At 39.2% G+C, this 26,751-nt stretch overlaps 1 protein-coding gene across 1 annotated transcript in view; it reads right to left on the bottom strand.

Moving 5' to 3' along the window:
• Positions 1-3,161: 3,161 nt before the first annotated feature.
• The window catches only part of LOC113476129 (chloride channel protein C-like), an 80,089-nt gene continuing 56,499 nt past the window's right edge, over positions 3,162-26,751 (bottom strand). The window contains 4 exon segments of the mRNA XM_026841460.1: positions 3,162-3,401; positions 5,515-5,610; positions 6,620-6,716; positions 20,128-20,307. Of these exon segments, the coding sequence (XP_026697261.1) occupies positions 3,162-3,401; positions 5,515-5,610; positions 6,620-6,716; positions 20,128-20,307 (613 nt within the window).

The following is a 26,751-nucleotide window of genomic DNA, read 5'->3' as shown; positions in this document are numbered from 1 at the left end:
AAGGACAACATCCCATTAAAAAATGTAAGCAAGAATCAACTGAAATACAAGGAAATGTTGAAGGGTTCGTGATAAACCAGGTAGTTTGAAAACACTAGGCAATTAACTCTAAACTATGTAAGTATCACATGACAGGAAAAACACCACCAATGTTACATACATTAGCATAAGCATATAGACATTACAGGATACCTGTAAAACCATACATTAAAGCTGCATACCACAAAAACCTTCTCACAATAGTTTATGCTCATTCATAAGGATATGTAATGCAGGTGGTTTAATGTTTCTAATGCAAAAGTGTTTTTTCTAATTGAATGGGGGGAGTTTTGCATGGATGTACTTCAAACTTAGATCTAAAATTCAGTCTCCCTGTGTTTTAAGCCATATTTCAGTTTAAGAGAGAAAGAAGTGTTAGGAAAACACCATCATAAAAGGAGGGTGAGATGAAAGAGGTAGAGATGGATAGCACAAACCAAAAATAATGCCAGTGACTTGAATTTTGTTGTGAAGCCCTTTATCTCTGTCAGAGAACTGTGTTCAGAAATTGTGAAAATTCAGAAACAAACTGTCTTTCATATAAAAATTGCATCTTTGCTCTAAATATCTAGTCTTTAGTTCAAATCATACGAAGAAATAGCAGAACATTTACCATTCACTATAAGCAGACAAGAAGAAAAGCAAAGGTATCTTGTGCCAAAGAGTCAAATGATATGACTACTTGCTACTGTCATTCCTTAGAGACCTGTTCTATATAACGATCATGAAACTTACATGTTAATGAAAAGCTTCCTACAAATTCATTTTCACTTTCCTGTATCTATCATGCTATTATCGTTTGTGATGAGACAGCTTTGTCACTAGAGTCCAGAATATAAAGGAGCCACTTGTTTCAGGAATTCTGGTTTGTGTGTCTTCACAAACACACATATATTACAAAAAAACAACAACAACAACAAAAAAAAACCCTCCTCTAGGAATGGAACTAGGTAATAATGTATGGAAAAATGTAGCATGCTATCTCCCACCCAGCTCACAATACAGTTACAAGAAGTTTCGTGTAAATTGTGAGAACTTTTTCTCAGAAATTACACTTGTTACTGGCAGGGGGAAAATAAACAATCGCACACTGCTTTTTTTTCAACTGGCCTGCACAAAAAATTATTGTAAATAGTTTATATTCCTATAATATCTTTCCCACATGTACTCTTCACAGTAACTATGGTGGATCCATATCACTGTTCCAACTTTAAAGGCAGAGTAAATGATATGCCAAGCATTTAAGTGACCTGTTCAAAGTTGTGTAACAAGCTACAGATATCCTGGCTGTCTCCAGACCTCATGCTCTGCAAACTACACCCCAACTGCAGTTTGTACTGAGTCATTTAGCCACAGATACTGTAAGCAAAAAGATATTGCATTACTCAGGTCTTAGAACGGTGATACTTTGTGTACTCAATAAACCAAGGAAAAGGAAATCAGCAATAGGCTTTGAACCAAAAATGCAAATTCATAGCAAGGTTATTCAGATTTGGTTATCAAGAGAAGAGATTCTCTGTGCCTTAAGGGTAAATCACTAGGCATTTCTAGATTAGATCTCTTGTTCTGCTAGAACACAAACCCTAATTCCTTCAAGAAAAACTTTGCGTTTTTCCCATAGGTGAGGCATAGATCAATAGTGACAAATAGTGAAAACTTTCTAGTGTACTAATGAACAAAAGATTACTAACTGTAACAGAATCTAAATAAACATCCACCCCCATGTCTCTTGGATGGATGATTTGCAAAGCATTTCACACCCTGCATACAGCAGATTTTAACTGACCATGAGAAAGAGCCTTTCTCATGTACCTTCATAAGTTTCTGGGCTGCCAGCTATTTGCACTGACTGGACACTTAAGTTTGAAAGTGCTGTATATTCTCTGTGGTGCTACAAAAGCAACATTATTGATAATAAAGACATGATTCAGCAGGGAAAACAGAGAAAAATCCAACAAATCTTTGATTCATAGGAGACTCAAAGCTGCATGGTTCAAATACCAGAAATTCACTTTCAGAAACTTTGGCAAGTTTTTATAACCAGTAAATTATTACTAGTTTTCCTGGCTATTCATTATAACAACATTAATAGTGATAGATTCATTTGTACATGTTTGGTTTTAATATCCAAATCTGTGGGAATCCCTCTGGTATTTAACAGAACAAAATTAAACATCAATTACAAAGGCATAGAAGGAAATCTAGAGGTGTCTTTATCCAAAAAAGTGTTCACATAAATTTATTAACAAACAACACTTACCAAGGTTTCAAACATTGTATGATTTCAAAATCATGAAGAATTATTTAATTTGTACTCAGTTTGTAAATATGCTACTGTATACACAAAAACTACTCCCATAATTTATCATGTTGCTTCCCCATTATTAGAGTTTGCTCCATACCTCACTGCACATGAACTTAACTAAAAATGTTACCATATCAGGTGGAAGAAGAGAGCCTGTCCTAAAAGTTGCAGAAACTGAAAGAAATGTAGGGCACAGAAAAGCATGTCAAGTTTCTCTCACTGAGAAGTGTGATGGGAATTTGGCAGAAATCCCACAGTCTCTTTCTCTTACATACAATTCTCCCTTTCCATTTTTAATACATGTAGGCCAATGAGAAAGGCCAATCCCTTGTTCCTTTCAGTTGCCCATCTCTCCCAAGACAGTATTTGCTCTCAGTTAAACATACATATTTCAACATAAAAATGCTGATATGGAAACATTCTCCTTTTTAACAGGCAGATACTCAGAGGTTGAAGATTTAGTCCTCACTGAAGGACTTTGCCAACGTAACTGCTGCTAATGGTTATGACATTTTTCCACTGGGACACATAGACAGAGTGTGACAAGAGCATTCTTAACATCCATCCTTCACATCTGATTTTATGTACATCTTCCATAAACACATGAATTCTTATTTTGTCTCACAACCATTAAAATTAATGAATTTTGCAATCAGCAGACAGTTGAAGAGACATGGCTCTGGGCTACAGTCCCGCATGTCTAGATACAACAGCTTTTAAACATCTCTTCTCCAGAAGAGATCAAGTGGAAAAACTGATTATTTTTCCTGAAGAAGAACATGGACTCAAAAAGAAGTTAAAAAGCCTAAGAACGCATCTATGGCCTGGAATCCAGGGGCTGCTCACCCACATCAGGGCTCTGTGGTGCCAGCTGGGGCCTGAGTCTCTCCTCCAGTGGGAAGGGCATCAGGTCCTTCCTGGTGATCACCCCAACCACTTGGTTATGCAAGTCAACAACAGTGAGGTGGTGCAGCCCCAGGGTGCAAAAGATGATGTAGGCGCGTTGCAGTGAGAAATGAGCTTGGACTGACATTGCAGATTTGTTTATGTATGGCTCCTGTAAGTCGAACAGAGAAGACATAGGGAGAACACAAAAGCATGAGTGCACCCCTGCCACAGGGTGGGAAGGAGAGGCATAGGAAGGAGGCCAGGGAGAGAGAGGTAGCAGGCTTGAGGGACAGGAGCCAATAAGAACATTAGTTCTTCTCTCGGTGTTCCCCATCCCCAATTACACCTATAACATCAGGAAATAACACTTTATTTTTTGGTAAACCATCAGGTTCACTCTAAATAAACTATTATGACTGGAATGTACCCAAATTTCACAGGCTAGAAAAGCAAAGTTAAGCTCCATTGATATGGTCTGAGTTTTCACTTGGAAGTAGTCATTGACCCCAATATTTATTAAGCCTTAAGATTTTTTTATAGACGCTATCTCATTACACAATCATTTATAACATCCTGTAATATTTTGCAATAAATGCTTATAAAAGTCAATTCACATAGAAACATAGACTGCAAAGAAGAGGACAAAGAAAACGATCCTATGGCTCTGAGAAGAGGGCCTGCAAGCACTAAACTCTGGTCACTGAATGTAGCCACTATGAGGGCTATAACTGTTTCTCGGTAGGAACCAAGATAAAGACCATTTTACTGTTAACCAAACTGGCCTTTATAGCTTATATAGGTGTTCACTCAGTTTTTATTTTTCACATAATTCTACAGTATCCTTCTTATGACTTGGCCAGTTTTTTCAGAGGGTGTAATAGTGTAACCCAAGTGTATCCTTCCCCAGACAGAGGAAAAATGAAACAAAGACATGGTAAAATAATACAAATAAATGCACAGTCTGGAGACACATCTCTCTCTTTCATTTACAGGACTGATGAGACATTCAAAGATATAAGGAGGAAATAAATTAAAGGTAAAAAGTTTTCTCTTTCTATACCACATATAATTTTGCTGTAGAACTCACCACCACAAAAAGTCACTGTGCTCCAGAACGTCACGTTTATTTCTGTGGATATCAGAAACAGATATGAGCGATAATAACAAGTTCTTGGAAGAGATACTGAACTTTGTGCTTCAGGGATCACATCAGGTACTAAAAAGTTAGGTGTCAATGCGAAACCTAATTGAGTGTAATAGGTTTCCTGTCACAAAAAAGTTGTGTGGCCCAATGGTATAAGCACTGGACTGCGTCTCAGCTGAGCTGGCTTCTACTCCCATGATGACCTCCTCTTGAACTTTGAAAAGTTGTGTGTCCAATCTCCACCTCAGTTTCCCCATCTATTAAAAGGAAACTCTTAAACCTAACTAGATAATGGATACTATGAGCATTGTGGGTTTAATATTTTTTTTTTCCTTCTAGCTATTCTGAAAGCAAGGAATTCAGACTAGATGGATCTCAAACTCAGTCTCACCTTCTTTACACATGAGTAAACAGGAGCGGTTTTTATATCTTTTTAAATAAAATCCATCTGAATTAGGCTTGCTGGCCTGGATTTTCCAGTGTCCCCCCATCTCAGTTTCAGTGATGTAGACTGGAAATTCACCAAGGCAGAAACTACATTTATTTTGTTTATAACATATTTATTTTAGGCCTTATTCAGTATACCAAACACATTATTGCTTTTGGACCCAGTATTTTAGTACAGTATTTAGGAAATAAATGTGGCAATGTCATAGCAGGGATTTAAAAAAAAAAAAAAAAAAAAAGGGGGGGTTTAAGAAATACAGCTTTATTTATAAATTGATGTATAGGCACTGTACCGTAATGGAGCCTAAAATCTCAAAAGCGCTGCTTTATATTTGCTTTATAGGACTGTAAGAGCCAAATAATGACATTTAAATGATCTATTCCATTAACATTGTATCATTTTGTCAATCTGGAATGTATTTTAATCAAAAGCCCCCTTGAAATGGTCTCCTTTGTTGTATTTTCTTTTTGGCTCATTTTATCAACATCTGTTATGTTTATACAATATGAATTAAAACTTCGGAATGCTGTTTGTACTCAGCTACTTTTGTTGAGAATGTAACGTCCCAGGATTGGCAGTGTTTATGTAAATCAGTGCGGCTGACACAGCCATCATAAACAAATGAGAAAATATAACAAACACATTGTTCATGGAGGAAATGTTTGTTTTTAGAGTTGGCTTCAGTCTTACCAGATTGATGAAGAGTTGCTGATACCGGGGATCTGTAGCATAGCGATTCAGCAGCATGGGTAGGCGCGACAGATTGGGCAGCTTCTCCACCGTTATCTGGAATAGGCAAGAATCCACTGCTCTTCCCTTTTGCACTGCACATTGGAACCCAAGGTTCGAAGCTTTCCAGTTTGACTCTTAAGAAAGCGTTTTCTAGCAGAGCTACACTGGCAGAGCTTGTCCAAACTTTATAAATTCTTTTGCCAATAAGGCTTAAATTAGCAATTTAAACCAAAACACTCTTTACTTCCAAAGATTTTTTTTTTCCCCTTAGTGTAACTGTATCTCTATTAAGACAATGTAAGTTACATTGCCTTAGGGGTGAGGTTTTTTCACACTGTGAAAATTCACACACTAAGTGGTAATTACATGATAGTATAGTGCAAAAAAATGCAACAAAACTGGTATCAGATATCGGCTGAGCTTCGGCTCTCTTCCACAGGAACACCTATTTGCATCCTGGCACCTTATCCTGTACATAATTGCCCTACTCCTTGTCCACATTGTTTTGCCAGCCAGATTCCCATGTGCAGCCCAAGTTTCAGTAATATATGATAACTTTCCAGTTGTGCCTGTATAAATTACTCAAAACTACATTACCAGTCTTGCCTTGGTAGCACACAATTTTCTTCTACCGCACTTAATGTTTACTATTCCTAAAAATCCTTTAGTCATCTATCAAAGGGAAGAATGCTACATGCTTTTCAAGTTTAAAAGCTTTTACAAACACTCATCATTCAGAGAGGTGCTATCCCATACAGAATTAAATATTATAATTCTGCTATCCATAGAGAAGTTGAGAGAGAGAAGATTGGAACAGCCTATCAGAGCAAGGAAATTCTTTGCCAGCAGTCTTGCACAACTTCCAGACTCCTGAGTGCCATTATAGTTTATGACAGCTGCCACTGGAAGGTCTCTGCTCATCCTTTAATTTAAATTGTACATGACCAATTCTTTATCTCAACCACATATATTACATCATTTCTTCATTCATGGAGAGCTTGTCCTAAATCACCCCATATACATGCTGATTAAACAAGGCAAGAACTCAAAGAAAAGAGATTACTTTCTCATAGGAGAGAGGATGAGAGGAGAAGAAAGACTCATCATTTGTCTCTGGTTCAAAGATGTGCTCATTTTCCAGCAGCATGCACAGCTCTAACCTAATGTTAGAGAAGACAAGTACATTCATTATAAGAGGCTAATTAAAAAAAAAACAAGCACACAGTGCTTTAGCATCAGATATGTGATTGTAGCTCAAGTACTCTGCAGTTTTGGGACCCTCAATACAAGAAGGACATCAAACTGTGTCCAGAGGAGGGTGACCTAGATGGTGAAAGTGGTGAAAGGTCTCCAGGGTAAGACATGAGGAACAGCTGAGGTCACTTAGTTTGTTCAGCTTGGAGAAGGCTGAGAGGTGACCTCATCACAGTCTACAACTTCTCGAAGGAGAGCAGCAGAGTGGGAGATGCTGATCTCTGCTCTGGTGATCAGCAACAGCAATGAAGCTGCATCAGGGGAATTTCAGGTTGGACATTAGGACATTCTTCACTGTTGATCACTGGGACTGGCTCCTCAGGGATGTGGTCATGGCACCAAGCCTGTTATTGTTTAAGGACTATCTGGACAGTGCTCTTAGTATATGGTTCAGTTTTAGGTAGTCCTGTGAGGAACAGGGAGCTGGACTCAGTGATCCTTATGGGTCCCTTCCAACTTGAAATATTCTATGATTCTAGAGTATAGTGGACTGACCACATATTTCACCTTCCTAAATTTCCATCAGCAATAGCAGCATCACAGAGTTGTTTTCTGGTTTAGGTTTGGCTACTTAGATTAAAGGACATCACCTGTCCTACATGTTCGCCTTAACCTGGATCAACCTGCTTGGCAGGACCGGCTCATGCACTGTCTAGTTTGCACTCAACAAGACAATACCAATAATAAGTAAATAGAATTATCTGTATATAAGTAGATAGACTGTTGTTCCGTCCCACATCCTTCTTAAGCAACATCTACATTAAAACACAAGATCTGGAAAAAATGTATTTTAAATCATCAGTGAAACCTTCTGTCACAGCACTGCACTCTAGAGTTCATTAAGATATTTAATAATCTTGCTGACTTAGTCATGTGAAAATGGATACAATTTCAAACCATTCTTTAGAGTTCTCCCCTTATGCACTACACATATAAAGCCTTAACAAGCAATATATTTAAAATTATCATTTATATCTTAGTGTTTCCTTGCTCCCCCCAACACACACTCCATCCACACTATCCACTTCCAGTCTTTTAACTTAAATTTAGAGAACAAACACCTTGGGGACTACCACAAAACTTTTTATTTTGCAACATACTTAACATCATGTTAGCCCTGGTCCGTCATTACTACTACAGTAGTACAAAGATGTGCAACACATTGCTAAATTATGTGCTTGAGCAACTCAGATGAGAGCAGACACCTAATCTTCATTAGCAAATCAGAGAAATACAGATGAGGTACAAAGTGGCTTTCATGACTGGAATACCAAGTATCTATAAACTGGGAATTTTTCAAATAAATATTTCTGTATCCAAAAATATTGATTTGTTCAAACCAAAACCTGTTATAAAAATTTACTAGTTTTAACATAATGTCTCCTGGGAAAGATTAGTCTGCTTCAAGGTGGGATTAGCACTCCACAGTAGAGGACTTACACTAAGACGATGTGCCTGCCAGGTCCAAAAACTGGTGGTTAGTGCCCTCCCTAGGGACAGGATATGGAAGAACTAGGTTCAAGCCCTTTCTCAACACTCTCCTTCATAACAAGCACATTAGTGGCTACATATGGCATGTCTTAATTTCTGATGTTGCAGGGGTTCCATGCTGATTAAACAGGGATCTGTACAACTGGGTCTCCCTCATTCTCACTGTCTGCCCTGACCAGCAGGCTATGTGTCGTTCTATTATTTTGTTTCCAAACAGTCTTCCCTTCACTATTCTATACTTCTTTGTCCTGCATTTGATGAAGCTGGATCAAAACTGTAATGAATGCAAAACAAAATAGTAAACTTATGAAATAGCATTGAGCTCTCACACATGAAAGGTAACATTAAATTAATTTCCAGTGTATTACATTAAACTGCAGTTTCACGTGTTTCATGTCTTTTACACAGTCCACCTTTTTCTCCAACTTAAAAACAAGATACTTTGGGATCATCTACCTCTGCATTTTAGTTCAGATCTGGAACACATATTTGAAGGGAACTATTCCATGAGCTGGTTAGCATTGTAGAGCACTCCCCTTTCTCCTGAAAGGGTCACCTGATGCACTCTTTAGATCTAGTTTTGAAATCTACATTTTGTTAATGCAGACATGGCTTTGGTCTCTCATCTAAGGTTCTCAAAGGGATTTGTAATTAACTATGCCTGTGGCTGAGATATAGGTATCATCCTTTCACAGATGAAGACCTGAATGTGAATATAACTTGTGGAAAAACATCAGTTCTGAAGAAAATCAGTGGTACAGCCAGGAATACTAGGAGTCTGTCACCTGCTCCCACCTTTAAAGCACATCCCATTCACAGGAAAAACAAGAAATTCAGTAACTTTCATAAATATTGAAACTTTATTTGCCTCAATTTAATATCTGACTGGCTTGGGTTTTCATAAAATCTTTTTCAGACTACTAAGGAGAGCATAATGCTGCAGCAGAGCTAACTGCTGAGAAACTCCACTGAGGAAATACTTTGCCCTGGGCTCACATCTCCCCTCTTGTGAAAGTCACTGGCTTGCCTTAAGCCTCTTGCCATGTGCATGCCAGCATATGGACATGTCGCATAAACAATTAAAGGACTTGGGTTTGAGGACAATGATGAGAACACACTAATAAGAACAGTATAGGCACGCTACAACAGGCAAGATCTATTCCCCTCAGGCTACATTTGGAGGAGGAAAGGGAGGAAAACACAATATACTCATAATACATTCACTATAGCAGAGGACATCATAGAGAATAAATTAATTCAGTCACACCCTATGAATTACCTTCTGTGCATTAGACACTTTGTTCTGCATGGCTCTCTAAAGGTTCACATTTTATGGTCTTTCACAAAACAGGTCTGTAATCATTCTAAGTGAGATATAAATACACAGATCTAAATTCTGCTCCGAGATCATCACATACAACTCCAAGAAGTCAATTTCAAGTATGATCACTAGTCCAGGAATATTCCCAAAACTTTAATCCTAACATGAATACATAGATGTCAAGTGTGAAAGTCAGGATCCACCCTGGTCATTTGCCAGACTCCATATGCTCAGGTCCAAAATACTGTTCAGGACTATCCAAAGTTCACCATTTTCCACTTGAACATCATGGGCTGGAATTAAAAAAACGGCAACATTCACCATGAGCTGAAAGAGCAGAAACATTTGCTCATCACCAGTGGTTTGGTTGGCCAGTTTTGGCAGCTTGCAATTTGCCTGGCACCACTCTTAACTAAACCCAGCAGGGAGTCACTTAACAGGGCTTTGGGAAGTGTGAGAGAAATGAGAAATTTGGCTAGTCAAAAAAAAAGCACATGCAAATACAATGAAGGAAATCGTTGGAACATTTCTGATAAGAATCCAAGCCTATTAAACACTGCCATATTCCGGAGAAAAATGAACATACATTATTTCACTTGGACTTCCAGAAGTCATGCTTCAGAGGTATAACAACATCACTCTTTGATGTTACATACAACATCCTTCCTATCACATCATCAAGCCTTAGAAAGCAGACCAAACATGTTTCTTGCACTATTTTGTGAGGTTTAACAGGAAGTGCTAGGATTCAGACTTGGACTCTGCAATTGTTCGTTTACTCTTTATTTATTTAAGAAGGAAGAAAACCCTTAAGTAGGGAATCTCATTTCAAAGATACCCTGGCAAGGCATTGCAGTAGTTTCATATGCTCTATCTGTTATAAAGTATGCATCATGAAGATACACCTAATTAAGATAACACATTATTATCCCAATATCCACATGTTAGATTTGGCATGGAAGTCAGGAATGAAAAGTATCTGACAGCTGATTGTGTCACTCTTCTTGTCAAGATGGCCAATTATCTGAGGAAACTACAAATTCTAAATATTGGGGGAGTGACATAAAAGGAACTGCAGCTCCAAAGTAGCTGCAAATGAACAGAAGGAAGATTAAAAGGTGATGTCACTGGCAAAAGCATTCAGGGCAGGACTCCCAAACTGAATGGATAAAAGAGCTACATAACATGGGGGGAGGAGTGAGGATTAGAGAACCGAAGCATCATTTTTAGCTTGCTTCAGAAAGCTTTAGGCTTATTTCTCCCACATTAATCCATCAAATGTAACTGCATTGGTTTTATTCTTGATTATATCTGATGTTTTGGCTCCAGCTCACTGAGGACCAATGATTAACATATTCTGATCAGAATAAAACAAATGTCCCTTCCATGTATTAAAAGTGTACTGTCTCATGGCTTCCCTCAGACACGTTTAAAACCCAGTGACAATTACTAAATTTAGATTTATGTCAGTCAGTTTGAAAAAACGATGACAAAAAAAGTAAATAACACTAAACTGCACACTAAGATAACTGAACGTGGCACCCTGAAACTCTTCACAGTCCTTCCTCATCCTAACACCTAGCTTGTGTAAGTTATTTTACAATATCAACAAACCGCTGAAAACTTGTTGCAGCTAAGACTTAGTGTCTTGCACCTTCAGCTTTCATAGCAGTCAGAATGAAAAGAGTGCTTAGAGGATTTGATCACTGTTCTGCTGTCAGCAGAAGTTCTAGCATAAGCATGCAACTCTTCCAAAAGGGAACATTGAGAGAAACCTTTCTATTCTATTCTATTTAAGAATATTTGTTACTTGATGTTCCTGGTAAAATAGCCACTAGTATACTAAATGCATTTTTCCTGACTTCAGATAGAATTGTGCCCTTTTTTTACTGGTGAAAGAGAGTATTCTGCATATGGTGAGCTAGACAGCAGATAAAGACTAGATCACCACATACCAGCAACTGTTTTAAAATATTCATCTTACACAGCAAAATCTCAGGATTACAGGGTTGTTTCAGGCTAGGCAGCCTAAATCATTACTGTTTGCTTAATATTTCATTTTTCAAACCAAGAAGGAGCTTTGCATGAATTTTTGGCATTTTACGTACAAGATGATAAAAAGGTCATTGTCAAGTACTGGACTGAGGTTTTCCAGAGCAAAGATCAAATTCTGTCCATGCCACAGCCTTTCAAAGGATGCTGAATAAATATTAATCTCTGCACCTCAGTTTTCAGATCTACAAAACAGGGATTTCATCCACCTCAGAGCTGTGTTTTGAGGTTAATAATCATTACTTAAGTTGCCAGCTGTCTAGTTTTAAGGGCACCATCAGAGCAAATGAGCAGACAGTAAGTCCACAGCCTGAAGATGAAAATGCAAAGGCAACTGTTAATAAATTGTAAATGCAAACTTAGAATTTCAAACCTACAGAAAGGCTAGATTTTAGAAAAGGATAAAGACTTAGAATCAGATTTGTATTTCCTTACAAGCTGGCTTGTTACCAGGCAGATTTTCAATTTCAGAGGAACCACACATTTTAAACGACAGGACAAGTATGTGATCAGTCTTTCCATTCACACACCAGTTTTCCCCATGCCTATATTTGATTTCGACATTTAACAACACTCTGCACTTGCCTTAAAGCCACCCACATGCTGCAGCAAGACTGCATACGTTTTTAATTTGGCTTTTTGAGTTAGCACACAGCCCCTGCAACACTCCAGTTTTCCCTCCAAAGGGCTCTGTCACAAAGTCCTACAGCACCTGCACAATTATTTGTATGGCAAAACAGGCCTACTAATTTTAAAAGTATCATATAATGTTGTTCTTTGGAAGAAAATTTTCACACTTTGGATACAAAATAAAACCACTGCCACAGACTCTGTAAACCTTCCTCCATCTGTGTTATTCATGAGCTGCAGTACCCCAGGACCCTGACAATACATGGGAGGATCATAACGTCAAGGGCTTTTGTTGAAAGTGCTGGATTCCATTTATTTTAATAGGCAAGATTACTGTATAGTGTATCGTTGAAATTAACTGGATCAGCTTTTCAAAAGCAGGAGTCCGGACAGTAAAAACAAACAGTGTGCTGACAGACTCTACCCTCTAACATGAAAACCAAGTAATCACAAAAGCACTTGGATATTGGCGTCAGCTCCCTAGTCTGCACACCTAAAAACAGTTTTTAAGTCCCTAACATGCTCCCCCTCCTCTTTTCTTCTTTGCTGGCTCAGTTTAGATGCAGCCTTCAAACCACTGCCAACAGTGTTTCTTGCTTTGATCAGACCTGGTAGAATCACCATTGCCCACAACTTACAGCAAAGCCACAAGGAGGAGGAAAGGGGAAAGCTGTCCATGATCCTCTGGTAAGAAACAAAACCTCGTTTTTATCTCCATTTATTCCATGAACTTTGCAGACTTCTGTATGTGATTGAGTAATTTTGCATTCCTGTCATCTAAACTTAGCAACCTCTCCACAACAGTGCCAGAAGGAAAATGCTCTCCAAGAAGCTTTCAAACCTATATCAGTCATATCAAGTGTCAGCAGCAAGGCTGTCGCAATATTAAGGTAGATATCGCTAAGCTCGGTAATTAATCAATAAATTAAATGTTTCAGGTCTCAAGTCATCTTTAACTTTCCATTTGTCCCTAAGCTGTTGCACTGCATTGCTTACTGAAGGCAAGTACTTCTCCTCCTGCTAAGAAAAATAAAGGTATTGCCTTATTAAACAAGTGTGTGTGGACTCTGCACACATGCGCACGCACACGCCTTGAGAGTACCATTTCATTAGTCCCAACTGGGAGGGCAGATTAAAGAAAAAATACCAGAAACCATACCTACAGCCTGACATATCTATGATATGTTGCAATGCTAGATCTCCTTTCCCACAGCACATATCAATATGCTATGCTCAGTTTTACTGAAGTGCTTGGCAGAAAGCATTCCTGACTCACAACGGTTTCTGTTCGCTGGACTGACCAGAGGTGAGTCATACCTAATAAACTGCCATAAAATACACATACATACAGCACTTTGGATCAATGATTTCTCTGCTAAAGGATGTTACTGTGTCATGCAGCTTTAAGTTTTCAACTTTGTCATATTTTCTAAACTCTGATCTCTTCAATTTACTTTCAGTTATGTGACATTCCCCTTTAGCAGAGTGAAAGCATGCATTAGCTAAACAATGTGGTTTGGATTTAGTGTTCCCATGCATCATCGTGAAAATGTTTGTCTCAGCAATAGTGTCATTATTGTTACTGGGAACAGCTGCTCTACCATGTCTTCTGATTGTGGAAAGCAGAGTATCTCCCTTCCCATACCAGTTTACAAGCTGGGAAGCAGGACCATCGAGTAGGAGGTTTATGAGTACACACTGTTCTGTACCTGGCTTTCTCCTTACCACGAAGGAAGCAGAAAGCACAGCGCAGAAAAGAACAGCAGCAAAATAAATATTGCAAGTAGAAATGTAGTTTGGCTCCCTCCACTGGCAGTTCTTCTGGCTCCGGACCGGGGTCTAACCTGAGACAGAAATCCTCCTCAGGTGCAGGTCTCTGGCAGTTCGGCTCCATTAGACACGACATCCTTTGAGCAAGAACTAGAGCAGGGAGTTTGCTGCTAATCAAGCGGATGTTTAATATCTCCCCTGAGTTTCTGCAGTGGAAAGGTGTAACCCTCAGCGTTTTTGCGGCGCTCCCAGCCTCACAGAAGTAAGTTTCCACATCCAGCTCTGTGTGGATGATGGAGTCCCGCTGGCTTCACCAGGAGTGTCACAGCAGCAATGCTGTGCTCTGCTGGCCCATGCAGCTTGGCTCAGGCCAGCTGGCCATTTTTAAGGAAAGCTCACAAAACTTACTGTGGGATTACACAGAAGAGCAGGCTGTAACTCACCTTGCAGAAGAAGATCCTCAGAAGTAACTAGGCTTTATTTTAAAATGGATAAAATCTGTTTTACAGATTATGAGACCTTTTGAAATGTCTTCAGTGGAAAACCATGCTTTCAGTCACTGGACATTTCTGAAAATCCAAGCTCTGTTAACTTTTCAACTACATGAAGACCATACCTTTAGAATATCTTTCCTTTCTGATTTGGAGCACACAGCTCTATTTTTTGAAGGGATCTTAGAATACCAACTTTGTTCCAAAAATGGGAATTAGGCTCTCTGAACACTTCAGTTGTACCAAACAAACTTAGAGTAAGGCAATTACATAGTCAATACACTCCCATATAGCATATCAAAATGTGTAATAAAAAAATTCAAACAAACATAGTAAGCTACAAGGTTTTTTGACAACTTTACCTACAATATTTTTATTGACATTTCTTTTTGGCCCCAAAATAACAATTTGCATCAACCACAAATGCTGGAGTTCCAGTAAACTTGAGGGGTGGGAAGAGATGGGGTTTCCTAGGTGAAAAAATACACACAAAAATGCAGGCACAATGCCAGAAATGTCACATCCTGTACAGGAGTAGCAGAAAACCAAGTTCTACCCATTTCTGCTTAGACAGATATATTCTGTGCAGTCTGCTTACAGTCAGAGATATTGTGGTTTCTGCATAATTACTTTCTCCCAATCAAATTAAATCAACCAAAAAAAAATTCCTTCAGCTAAAAGATAGACAGACAAAATGCAGAGTAAGGGCTAACAGCTGTGTAGGTAAGAGTGCAAAGGCAAAAGCAGGGAATTCTGCCTTCAGCCTTACAACAGGACAGCTATGTATGGCACAGACCTGAGCAGTTCAGGCATGAACAAAATGGCTTATTTGTTATGGTAAAATGCCCAAACAGGCTACTCAGTGATACTTGTCAGCCCAGTAGTTTCTCCAGGAAAATTGTTTCATAGCTATGTTCAAGGCAGAAATTAAGATTGCTGGGCAGCACTCCAGCTTCTCTGCCTCTCTGCACCATTTCTGAACAGAAATGGAGGGGACAGATCCTGGCCTAACAAGACACCAGCATCCACCTGCTTTTCTTCAGTGAATACCAGGAGGATTTAACTGCAGTACGGAAACTTCGCTCCTTCATTTTCCTTGGCAAAAGTGATATAAAGGAAAGCAAAGTCACCAACATCAGAACAGTCCCTGAGAGGAACACGGTATTCATCAGTCACAAATATGCAGGAATCCTACATATAATAAAGGATAAACAACATCTTGGGAAAAAAAAAAAAAAGCACCTAGGTAGAGAGCACATTGTCAGTCATTTTGGTGGAAGAAATCAGAGAGTACATAAGTGTCACACACATGAAGAGAAGTGATCATGAGCGGGAGGATGTGTAGCATGGCAACAAAGATGTTGCTGATGACCATGAGGTATCATCATCCTCCTTGTTACATCTCAGTGGTGCCCACAGTCAGGGAAAAGAAATTCATTACCTACAGCTTTCATCCTCAAATCCTCCATGTCTTCTGTTTTTACTGTGGTTTACATTATAAAGTAACCTCTTGCAAAGAAGATGGAGCAGCAAAACACAAGCAATGATGTGTCTAATCTCTTCATCATGTCAAAGAACCACTTCATTGCCCCACAATGGCCCTACACCAGTACATTGTAACATATGTGGAAGTGAAAAAAATAGCTCTTTTTTTCAGATTTGGTCTCACACAAATTAGGCAGATGCATAACTCTATCTTTTCCCACTGGAGGAGGATCTGGAGCCACAGACTAGAGCAGCCAAGGCAAGACAGAGCCAGGGGACCTCCCAACAGCCCCTCAGTGTGCACTTACAGCTTCATGCAGTGTCTCTGGCAGAAACTTCCTGGGAAGGAAGGCAGTGGCCCTATCCTCAGGTCTCTCTGAAGAAAGAATTCCACCTAGCCAGGAGGGCATGCCATTTAGGGCATGACATTTATAACTTTCAGCAGATTCTGGGCTAACATATTCATAACAGTCCAGCTCCCTTTCTGCAGTCGCTGGGGGGAGACGGGGGAGACATTTCAGCTGCAGTACAAAAGAATAGCTTGTTTTATTCTGATGTGCAAGTATCATCATTACTGTGGGAGAAATGAAGAGGGGAAGCCAGGCCCTCAACTTGTGCGCTGCACAAAGTAAGTCAATCATCCCCATCAATGCCATTCATCAAGTTCACCAGCCACATGTTCCTCAAACTGAATTCTGCAAGGCTTTTCCAGGCATGCACCGAGCTCTGCCTATGGCAAAGTGTCAAAAGTATTACTCTAAGGAGATCTTTGTTTTGGAAACTTGCTTCTCAGCTACAGTTTGCTTCCTCTTTAATAATTTTAAAGCCAAGGATTTTCTTTAGTAGTTGCATTTGTTTTTAGTCTCTACTGCTTACTCAACTGGGGAAGATAACAGCTTCATATTTAGGTTACCCATGTAAAAACGTGTTTGGTGATCTCATCTTGATCCCCCCAGTGGGTAACCATCCAGATCACAAAGGGTGAGAGAAAAACCTGGCCCCACTAAACAGATCTGGAAGATTTTTGGGGGGGTTGTTTGGGTTTTTTTAATAAAATTGGAATATCTGGGTGTTTGCTACAGGCCAGCACTGAGGTGCAAGTTCCAGCCAACATTGCTTGGCCACAGTCCTTGCTTTTGTAAGAACTGACATTGACCTTTTCTCTTCAAAGGGTCGGAGTCATTTGTATGTATTACAAAACATAACAACACTTTGTCCTTGTACAGCAACTCTCATCACTATACTTTCCAAGTGTGGGCAGGTACTGAATAACTTTTACATTTGGTCCAAATTTACAGTGCTTCATCCCTGCTTATTTCATAAGAATAAACAGTACAGAATAACACATAAATGAGAAACAGTATTAAAAAATTATGAGCTGCTGCTGCCTTCATGCACGCTTAGAGGATTGTTTGCTTCTTTTCCCTCATTAGCTTGTTTCCCCCTTCTTTTTAACCTAATAACGACATTTTTGTACTAGAAAAAAAACACATTTGAGAATCAATAATAATGCGAAAGGCAACTCTCAAGAAAAATATCACGTCAATTGTTTTTTGCATCTTCCTCAAGCCACCTTTTTAAAAATATGCCAGGCAAACCACATTTCATCCACTTTAACATTATGGATGTACAAGATAGAAAAAACCCATCATTTTTCTGCCTGTGATCATGTCACCTCCACATGGGATTGCACTGGATCTCATAGGTAAGCGGTTGAACAACATCCTTCTCCTTTAAGGAGTTCACAGCATTTCCATCTTGGTCTTAACAATTACGTGCTGCAAGAGCTGTAATTTTATGAGTAAGATGTAAAACCCAAATCCTAACTGCTTATGGTTATGAATACACTAATTCCATGACACATCACATTTTTGAAGGTTTATTTCAGAGGATGGCTGCAGAGCATTCCCTTCCTGGTGTTGGTGAGAACAGCAGAACAGCAAAGTCACCCATGGTCCCTGCTGGGGACAAGACACCCAGATCTAATCACACAAGTACTCAGGCCACTGGGCACACACTGGGGCAAGAAGGAGTGTTGTCAGAGCACCTCAGAACACAATGCTTGCTCCCAGACAACGTCTCTGTGTGGGTTTCACTCGGGTGAGCAACCAACTGGCCAAAAAAGCCATTTGCTGCTTCTTTGTCAACCATTTAAAACATTTTCTTGTCTTTACTCAAAACAGTCTAACAGCAGCTCATTTATGCTGACAGTGACAAGCAAACAAATTTTTCATTCATCCCTTTTAAAAGGCTCTACAGAATGTATCATGAAAGAGCTCTGGGGATTAAGTAAACTACAAGCCTACCAGAATTGTCAGGTAACATCACCTTTTCTCTAATGGCACCTCTCTTTAAGATGTGCTAGTGAACAGCCTTCCATCCCCCAGCTTTTTCCTAGCTCCCACACCACTTTGCTCTGGATTACACCCCACAGCAGTGTTTGTATAAACTCAGCATACTCCTCAGCAGCCTGGGACACTCACTGCAAGGTGATTTGGTGAATTAATACAGAAATTGTGAAATTATAAATTGAATTTCAAAGGAACTTTAGCTGTATCAGTTGTTAGTGTGCTTTCTACTTTTATTGCTGTGGACAGCTGAGAACTAAAAAGGCACACTAGTTTACGCTATGTAGTATCTGCAGACTGGTGCACACCACAGACTACCACTCAAAAATTTAGGGTTTAGTGCCTTAGCACATTTCTTATTAATAATGTTTATGATAGCATCATCATGAGGGAACAAGTATACATATCATATACAAGTATATGATCCTGCACTTATTGATGTCGTTACTCCTGCAGGCCACTGCAACCCAAATTATTCCCACTGTACGTTTCTCATTCCGATCAGATATTTCTCTTCCTAAAAAGTTCATACAAACTGTTTCACTTGTCAGTGAAGCAAGTTCACAGTTTTTATTACATATTCACTCCCTTCCCATCTTCATGCTCCCAAAGAGGAGCTGACCACATTGCTATGAAGTAAGTTCATATGATCCAGCTGCCAGTTGTTCATCCTTGAAAATCTGTTATGAAGCAGGCAAGCAGACAAATCCTCACCAAATTTCCACTGATGATGCATGAATAACATTTTTCCCTGTCCAGATCAACAGAAGAAAATACTTTTATCCTTGTTTGCTCATAGATAGCTCTCAACTGTCACACAGTTAAGGTGTTAAACCAGAAGTGGGTAAAAAAAAATATTCTCTACAAGATGTAGAATACTATGGTCACCCAGGACAGAAAACACCATTCAAATTATGAAAGATTATGATATTACAATACAAAACTGGCCATGTGTTTGTATTACAGTTATTGGAAGCATAATTCACAGGGCTTTGCTGTGTGAACTCCTATGCAGTAGCAGTTGCATATGCATCTTCTCCTTTCCTCTAGGATACTAAAGGTGGAAATTAAGTCACTGCCTCTCCCATTCATGACCCATCCACTCAAAGGACAGTCTTATGATACCTTCCTGAAAGGATGAGTTCGCTCTTACAGTCATATGAAATTCAGTACCATAAATACTTCATTTATCAGGAGATTTTATATGCCTTTTGAGAGTCCCCCATATGGCAAAGATTCCTTTAGTCTAATTCTTGTTTACCCTAGCATGTTACTTCCAGTGACTTTGTTGCTTATCTCATCTGTATTATGATTTATGTTAACTCATTTCCTGTAAAAGCATACACTAATAAAATGAAAAAAATTGTGAAGAAAGAGCAAGCCAGCTTTGAATTGGCATGGGATACTTCTTGAGTAACTAGATTCAAATACTTTTAAATTACGGTTTCAATGAACCTTTAAGGCTCTGAAGGGCAATTTTCCATTTTCCACAGTTCCCATAAGACTGTTTCATTGGTGCTGTTTCAATAAATCCCGGATGCAATAGATAACCTTGTACTAGAAAGGACCTAGGTCCTTTCTTTTAAAGGACACCTGCTGTTCATGCTAAAGAAAGTAAGAACAAGTTTCATATCCATCCCAAATAATATTCACAAACAGATGCTTAAAGAAGAAAAATCTGATAAATGGCCAGAAACATCACAAGACATCAATTTGATAGCGTTTTTACCTTTTAATAGATCCCTGGAACACCTCTGCATGGTCTGGCTTGAGCCTGCAAACCACTGGGAATCCGCCATGGCTTGTACTTGCAAGAAGCCGAGCCAAGAAGGCAATGTTTTCCTTCAGGTGAAGGACTCTGATGCCAGGCTCCATGACGTCGCTGGCAGAGAACAATTCCAGGTTCAACCTGAAAGACACAGAGCAGACAGCCAAAGGATTATTTAGTAAACAGGAAATAAGGCGTACTGTACCACGTTAGCGTTTGACGAGTTTATAATGTGTTAGTAAATTATTTCAAGATGGGAATCAATCTCCTTTATTTGCAAATGTAAAAAAAAAAAAAAAAAAAAAAAGCCTTTCTTTGTGTGAGATACATGATAAATTCAACCATATGCCTGACATGGTCATCCTAGACAGGATATCGTAAGACTCATTTATCAATTTGCATGACTTTTTACATTAAAAATAGATTTTTTAATCTGAGCTGAAATACTCTGGAATTCTGGCTGATATCAAATAGTTTAAAGTTAAGCACTTTGGGGAAATTCAGGCTTATGCTTATCATTGAAATAGGTTTTTTTGCAGCGGTAGCAGCTTGAAAGATATCCCCTTCAAAGATAGCTTATAAATCATATACAGATTTTCCAGTATTTTCCAACACTTTTCAGGTTCTAGGCAAAGTTTCAGGAAATACGAACATACAAAATTGAAAAACATGTGTATGCACTATTTCTGACAGTAGGATGAAATGAAAAATAAAGATACTTTCTGTAAAATTCATGAGTAATTTCTATGGAATTACAGTAGGCCAGATTCTTACAACTGAAGTCAATGAACTGCTCTAATTTTAAGTTTGTTTTCTATCTTTAAAAAATATATTAATTATTCTGACTATCACCTGGACACACCATAAGCCAGAATGTCCTGTTCAGACACAGGCTGACACCACAGACGGAGACAACAGGAGCATAAATTTGCCCAAATCCTGTTTTACCAATGTACCTTTCATCCCTGTGGTAAAAGCAACTCCTTCCATATGCTGTTAATTATTGTCCTCCCTCCTAAGAGACATGAGGTTATTTTTTTTTCATGCCAATTACTCTGATAGCTTGTGATGTGACCACCTGCCTAAGAGTAACTGATGTGAGAAGGCAATGGACTACATACATGGCACCTACACAGCTGTGAAACAAGTTTCTTCTTCTGAACTGGGATGGATTTAAATGAATCCTGAAAAGGAACAGTCTTATATGCGTCAAATCACGTCATACCCATCCCCAGTTATATGAAACAGACTGCAGGCAATGAAAATCCATTCCAAAAAACATCTTATTACAATCCAGTCCAAAAACCATCTTTTTACAGATCCACATTTCAAGGGACCAGAACACCAATTTATGCAAAAATGAACCTCTCTGAACTGCATTTTGCTTCTGAGTTAAAATGAACAGTAGTTTACCTTGCAAATCAAAATGCCTGAGTGCAAAATTTAGCATTAACTAGCAAAAACAAAACCTAAAAATCCCAGAGATGGATTTGTTCATTCTTAATCTCAATGACTGCTACCAGTTGATGCAATACAAGTGATGGAACTCAGTGGGAACCACAGATGCTGCTCAGGATGAGTTGCTGTCAGAACTGTACCACTGTGGCCATTTGCTGCGTAAAACACTCCAGCAGAGGAATTTTATTTTTCTTAAATGAGTTCACCCTCTGCTTCTTTTCCATCTACATAGGCCAGGTAAAAATCTGTATTTGCCTGCCTTCAGCTTTGTCTAGAAATACTTACTCTGTATTACTATTAAAAGTATTGTACCTAGCACAATGAACACAAAGTGCAAGCATAATTAATGATAATAGCTACTTCCTGAATTACATGAAATATGTGCAAACCCCAAATGATTTTTAAATAAGAGTAATGTGAATAGTTGCATTCCAGCAGTTTCTAGAGTGTATTTCTTAGCAGTACATAGGTTTTCTATCTTAAGAACTTTAGTTTTGCTCTGTTGCACACAAAGCAAATGTTCCAACATTGTTGCAGAACTCCAGGAAATATCCTTAGGGTTTGCTAAATCAGTCATTTGTATAAAAGTGGGGGATAGCTCATTATACAGTTCTGTGATCTTGGCTTTGTCTGGGATTATAAAGTGTCTGTATTGTCTACATCAGCTCTACACCTTGCATTAACATTGGCTAACTTTTCCAGATGTAAGGACACACTAAGGACTGCTGCTGATTAACTGCTTGTTGTCAGTGACATTTCTTTCAATGAGTCTTCTGTCTGCTGCTGTAAAGAGTAACCTTGCTTTGGGGGTGAAGGAGACAGCAGGTGAAAGAGTTGTTTCATGAAAGACTGTTACAAGGCCAAGGCATCTTTAAACAGAAATGGGTAAAGAAAGTCTTTACCAATATATTGCTTCTCAGAAAATCACCAAGACAACGTGGTGTTTCATCTATCTGATCATAAGAATGAAGGATCGTTCAAGTTGGAAGAGACCTCAGCAGTTCTCTAGTTCAATCTTCTGCTGAAGGTAGACTCAGCCATGAGCTCAAACCATGTCCTTGGGCCTTTCTTCAGACAGGTCTTAAAAACCTCCAAGGATGGAGGCTGCGCAATCACCCTGGGCAGCCTGTGCCACTACCCCACTGTCCTTGAGGTGAAAAGGTATTTCCTCATATCCAGTACGAATATCTCTTGTTTCAACCTTTGCCTGTTGTTTCTTGTCCATCTCGCACCATTTTGAAGATCATGGCTCCATCTTCTAAATAATCTCCAATAGTTATGGGGCGGGGGGGGGACAGAGGACACACACACTGTTAAGTGCCTCCAAAGCATCCTCATCTCCAGGCTGAACAAGCCCCAGTTCTGCAGCCTCACAGCACAAGTAGCCCAGCCCTGAACATTGCAGTTTGGCAACATCTGCAATTCTGTTGAAAGTACACTCCGTTGTCTCCTCCATGTTATTTATGAAACTGTTAAACAGGTCAGGTCCAGGGATAGACCCTGTGGTGCTCTACTTGTTAGGCCTCCAAGCAGTGTATGATCCATTAACCACCACCCTCTAAGGCCAATCACCCAACCAGTTATTTTACCATCAGGTTGTTCATCCTCTAAACTGTAACATCTTATCTTGGACACGAGAACATGATGCAAGACACTGCCAAAAACCTTGCTAAAGTCAAAGGAAATGATATCCACTGCTCTCCCCTCATCCACAAAGCCACTCATTTCTGCATAGTGGGCAATCAGGTCAGTCAGCCATAGTATACCTTTGGTCAACCCATCCTGACTGTTCCTGATAACCACGTTCTCCTTCATGTGCCTAGAAATATATTCCAAGAGGACTCACTCCATGATTCTCCCAGAGACTGAAGTGAGGCTGACTGACCTGTAGTTTTCTAGGCTGAACTTTTGGTCTTTTCTGAACACAGGCACAATACTTGCCATTCTGCCATCATTGGGGATCTCCCCCAGTCTCCACAATCTTTCAAAGATCAAAGGCAGCAGCCTTGTAAATACGTCAGCCAGTTCTCTCAGCATCCTCAGATGCAGCCTATCTGGTCTCATAGCCTTCTACTGCTGGTAGTTCTCCTTGAATCTTTACACTAAATGCAGAGACCTAGGAGTCCTTGTTAGTACACAGCAAAGCAAACAAAGCACTGAGTGTCTTACCTATGGCTGCTGTCACTAAATCATGTGTCCCCCTCCATCTGCTTCCAGAGAACTAAATCTCTTCTGCAGTTGCAGACCTGCAAGTGGAGAAGGAGCCATTTTCTTACTGCCAGAATTCCCAGGTCTCCAGCCTTCCCCATCATGTCAGTCTCCATTTGCCACCCACAACCTACCAGGGTCTCCCGGCACCCCTCCTTTTGTACAACAGGGGGGGTTCAGGCTGTTACTAAATGGGTGCTTAACATGCCTTTACGAGGATCAGCCTTCCCAGCAGCAGCAAAGATCCAAAGATGGCAAAGGAAACTCACAGAAGAGCCAGAAGGAGAGTATGCACAGTGAACAGAAGCCTGAAAACCAGCCCAGGCACCTACATGCACATTAGCCCACCAACAGCCATGCCAGCTGCCCAGGCCATGCTCACAGCCCCCCACGGGCCAGTTAGACACCAAATGTACACCCAGGCATCAGCCCCTGTGGGCAGCATCCCCACCATTCATGGATCCCTTCTCCTGCACAACTATAAGCCTGCCCAAATGCCCCGCAAGGATGCTTTGCTTAGCTGGTGAATGTTTATGCAACAAAGCCTTTGGTTTCACAATGCAATTTCAAGCAAGGACATTTCATTTACCATTTTGAAAATGCCTTTTTGTATGGAGTAACAAGAGGTACTTACATTTGGATTTTATCAAGTAAATCTTTCTTACATGATTAGATTTACCTCAAGGAGAGATACAGAACTGTGGCCACACTACTAAAATAGATCTAAATAATTTACACTACTAAAATAGTGTAAATTTTTCTTTTATAGGATATGTGAGAGTATTTTCTCCCAAAATGTAATTCATGATAGCAGCGTAATGTGTTAAAGTATTAAGGCTATTTCACCAATGTTATGATATCCAAGTTTCAGGTTCCTTTCAAGAGCACATCCATGAGGCTGGATATAACATGGAATGAAAACAATCTGCCTTATGACCTAAATAAGACAGTCATTTGGTAAGAAGCCAATATCCCTGAATGGTAAACTGTCTTGAAATGATTCATGGAAATGTAGTTCAGACCCTGTCGCTATTAAATCCAGTGGAAGTTTTCCCACTGAAATAAATTGTTACAGATCTAAGCATAATGGTTCTAAGCATAACATGGAGGTTTCCTTAGACAACATGCAGTACAAGAGAACTTTTCTTCAAATAGGATTTACTCTATTTTATGCAAGTTTCAAATTATTAAAAGGACTTTAAGTGGGTGGGAGAGAAGCATAACCCTAACTCAAACAGACTGCAAGGACCAAGGTGCATGAGAACACAGGCAGTGATGCTTGCTTGGATTTATTCACAGATTTGCCCTCATCTGTTTTAGCTGTCACTCCCACCCTCCTGTTTCTGCACTGAGAATGTTTACCCATTGACTCACCACAGGCCGTCCTGCTCAGGACAGCCCTAGCTTTTATTTAGGCTTCTTGTAAACCATTATTTTATTGCCCTGACTGGCCACTGCATCTTGTATAAATAGTTCTCAAGAGGTTGTTTTGGGATTTGCTTAATGCTTGTGGTGATTTTTAGCCTGAGCATAGTTGGGACTCTGAACAATTGAGAGGGTGGGCTGGTTAGCTTAGGGGAACATCATCAGGTTGGAGGTCATCAAAATTACTTATCTATATTATAAACATCAGCAAGTATTAGAGCTATTCAGTTCTAGTTTCTACTATTCATGCTTTTCTGAGACTAGGGCATTCTTTTTTTTAAAATACATTTCATTTGGCCAGAAAAACTGAACAGATTTATTTCCTAATATTCATTCTAGTACAGAACCAGCTACACTGCTATGAAGACCTGTAGCTGCTACTACATTATAAATACAGTTTACTTATACTAGCTTTCTTTTGCTCTGTCATCTTTAATGAAACCCCATTGTGAATAAACTCACAACATTGCAGGGAATTGCTTACATTTAAATACTAAATGTTTTTTTCTTAAAAAGTTGTAAAAAAATATTTCTACATACTTGTCACAGGATCACAAATCTTCTTTTCAACAAGACATTTGGTAAAAGTGAACTATGAAAGTATTTGAAAGCAGTGGAAAGCAAACTTACCCAAAAGCTACATGCCAGTATTGATCTCACTATACTACAGAAATGTTAATCATGTGCAGATGACTGAATTCAGTAGTTTCAAAAGTGAATTCTGTGAAAAAAATGGTTAAGTATGTTCACAGAATACCACTGAGATCGATAACTGGAAACAAAAAGCTCTATAAAACCTTCTTACGCTGGAAAAGGACACCACTTAAATTAAATTAACTTTAAAATTTATTTGCTCCACTCAGTGCTAACCCCTGAAATAGACATATTTAAACTGATTAAGGTCAAATTAAACCAATAAAATCACTGTGTGCATTGATGTAAGTGCTAGTGATATGCTTTTGTTTTTAATTAGATCTATTTAAAATCATTTTTCAGTGAAACTTTGCATGGCAGGCAAGGCCAACGACTCCTTGCTGTCTCTATTTTAGTTGAACACTAAACTGAGTGAGAAATTCTTCTAGTTAAATCAGGAGCCAGAAGTTTGGCAGAGTTCAGTCTCCGTTCAGTATATCTACAAATATTTACACTGACTGTAAGATGACAAGCTTCCCAGCATCCCCTGGTCCTGGCTCCCTCAATATTCTTAAACGAGGGGACATTTAGCTATTCAATCTAAAGTCCTTTTGATAGTACAGCACTTACTGTGAAATGTGTTGTTTGGGTTAGCTGAATGTCTCTGTCACTTATTTCCCAGAGAGGATTCGAAAGTTATATATGTTTAGCAACTACTGTATGCTAAAGACAAATGGATTTCCACAAGGTCTCATAATCTGCTGGGAAACTGTCTCTCTCTAATGCTTGAAAAATTGCAGAACAAAAAAGAAACTAAGGAAACAGATAAGAAAGCCTTTGCGTTTTGGAAGAGATCTGTCT

The sequence above is a fragment of the Athene cunicularia genome (genome assembly GCF_003259725.1).
Source record: "Athene cunicularia isolate RWA chromosome 2 unlocalized genomic scaffold, athCun1 chr2_part1, whole genome shotgun sequence".
Lineage (NCBI taxonomy): Eukaryota > Metazoa > Chordata > Aves > Strigiformes > Strigidae > Athene > Athene cunicularia.
This window is presented reverse-complemented; position numbering and strand designations above follow the sequence as displayed.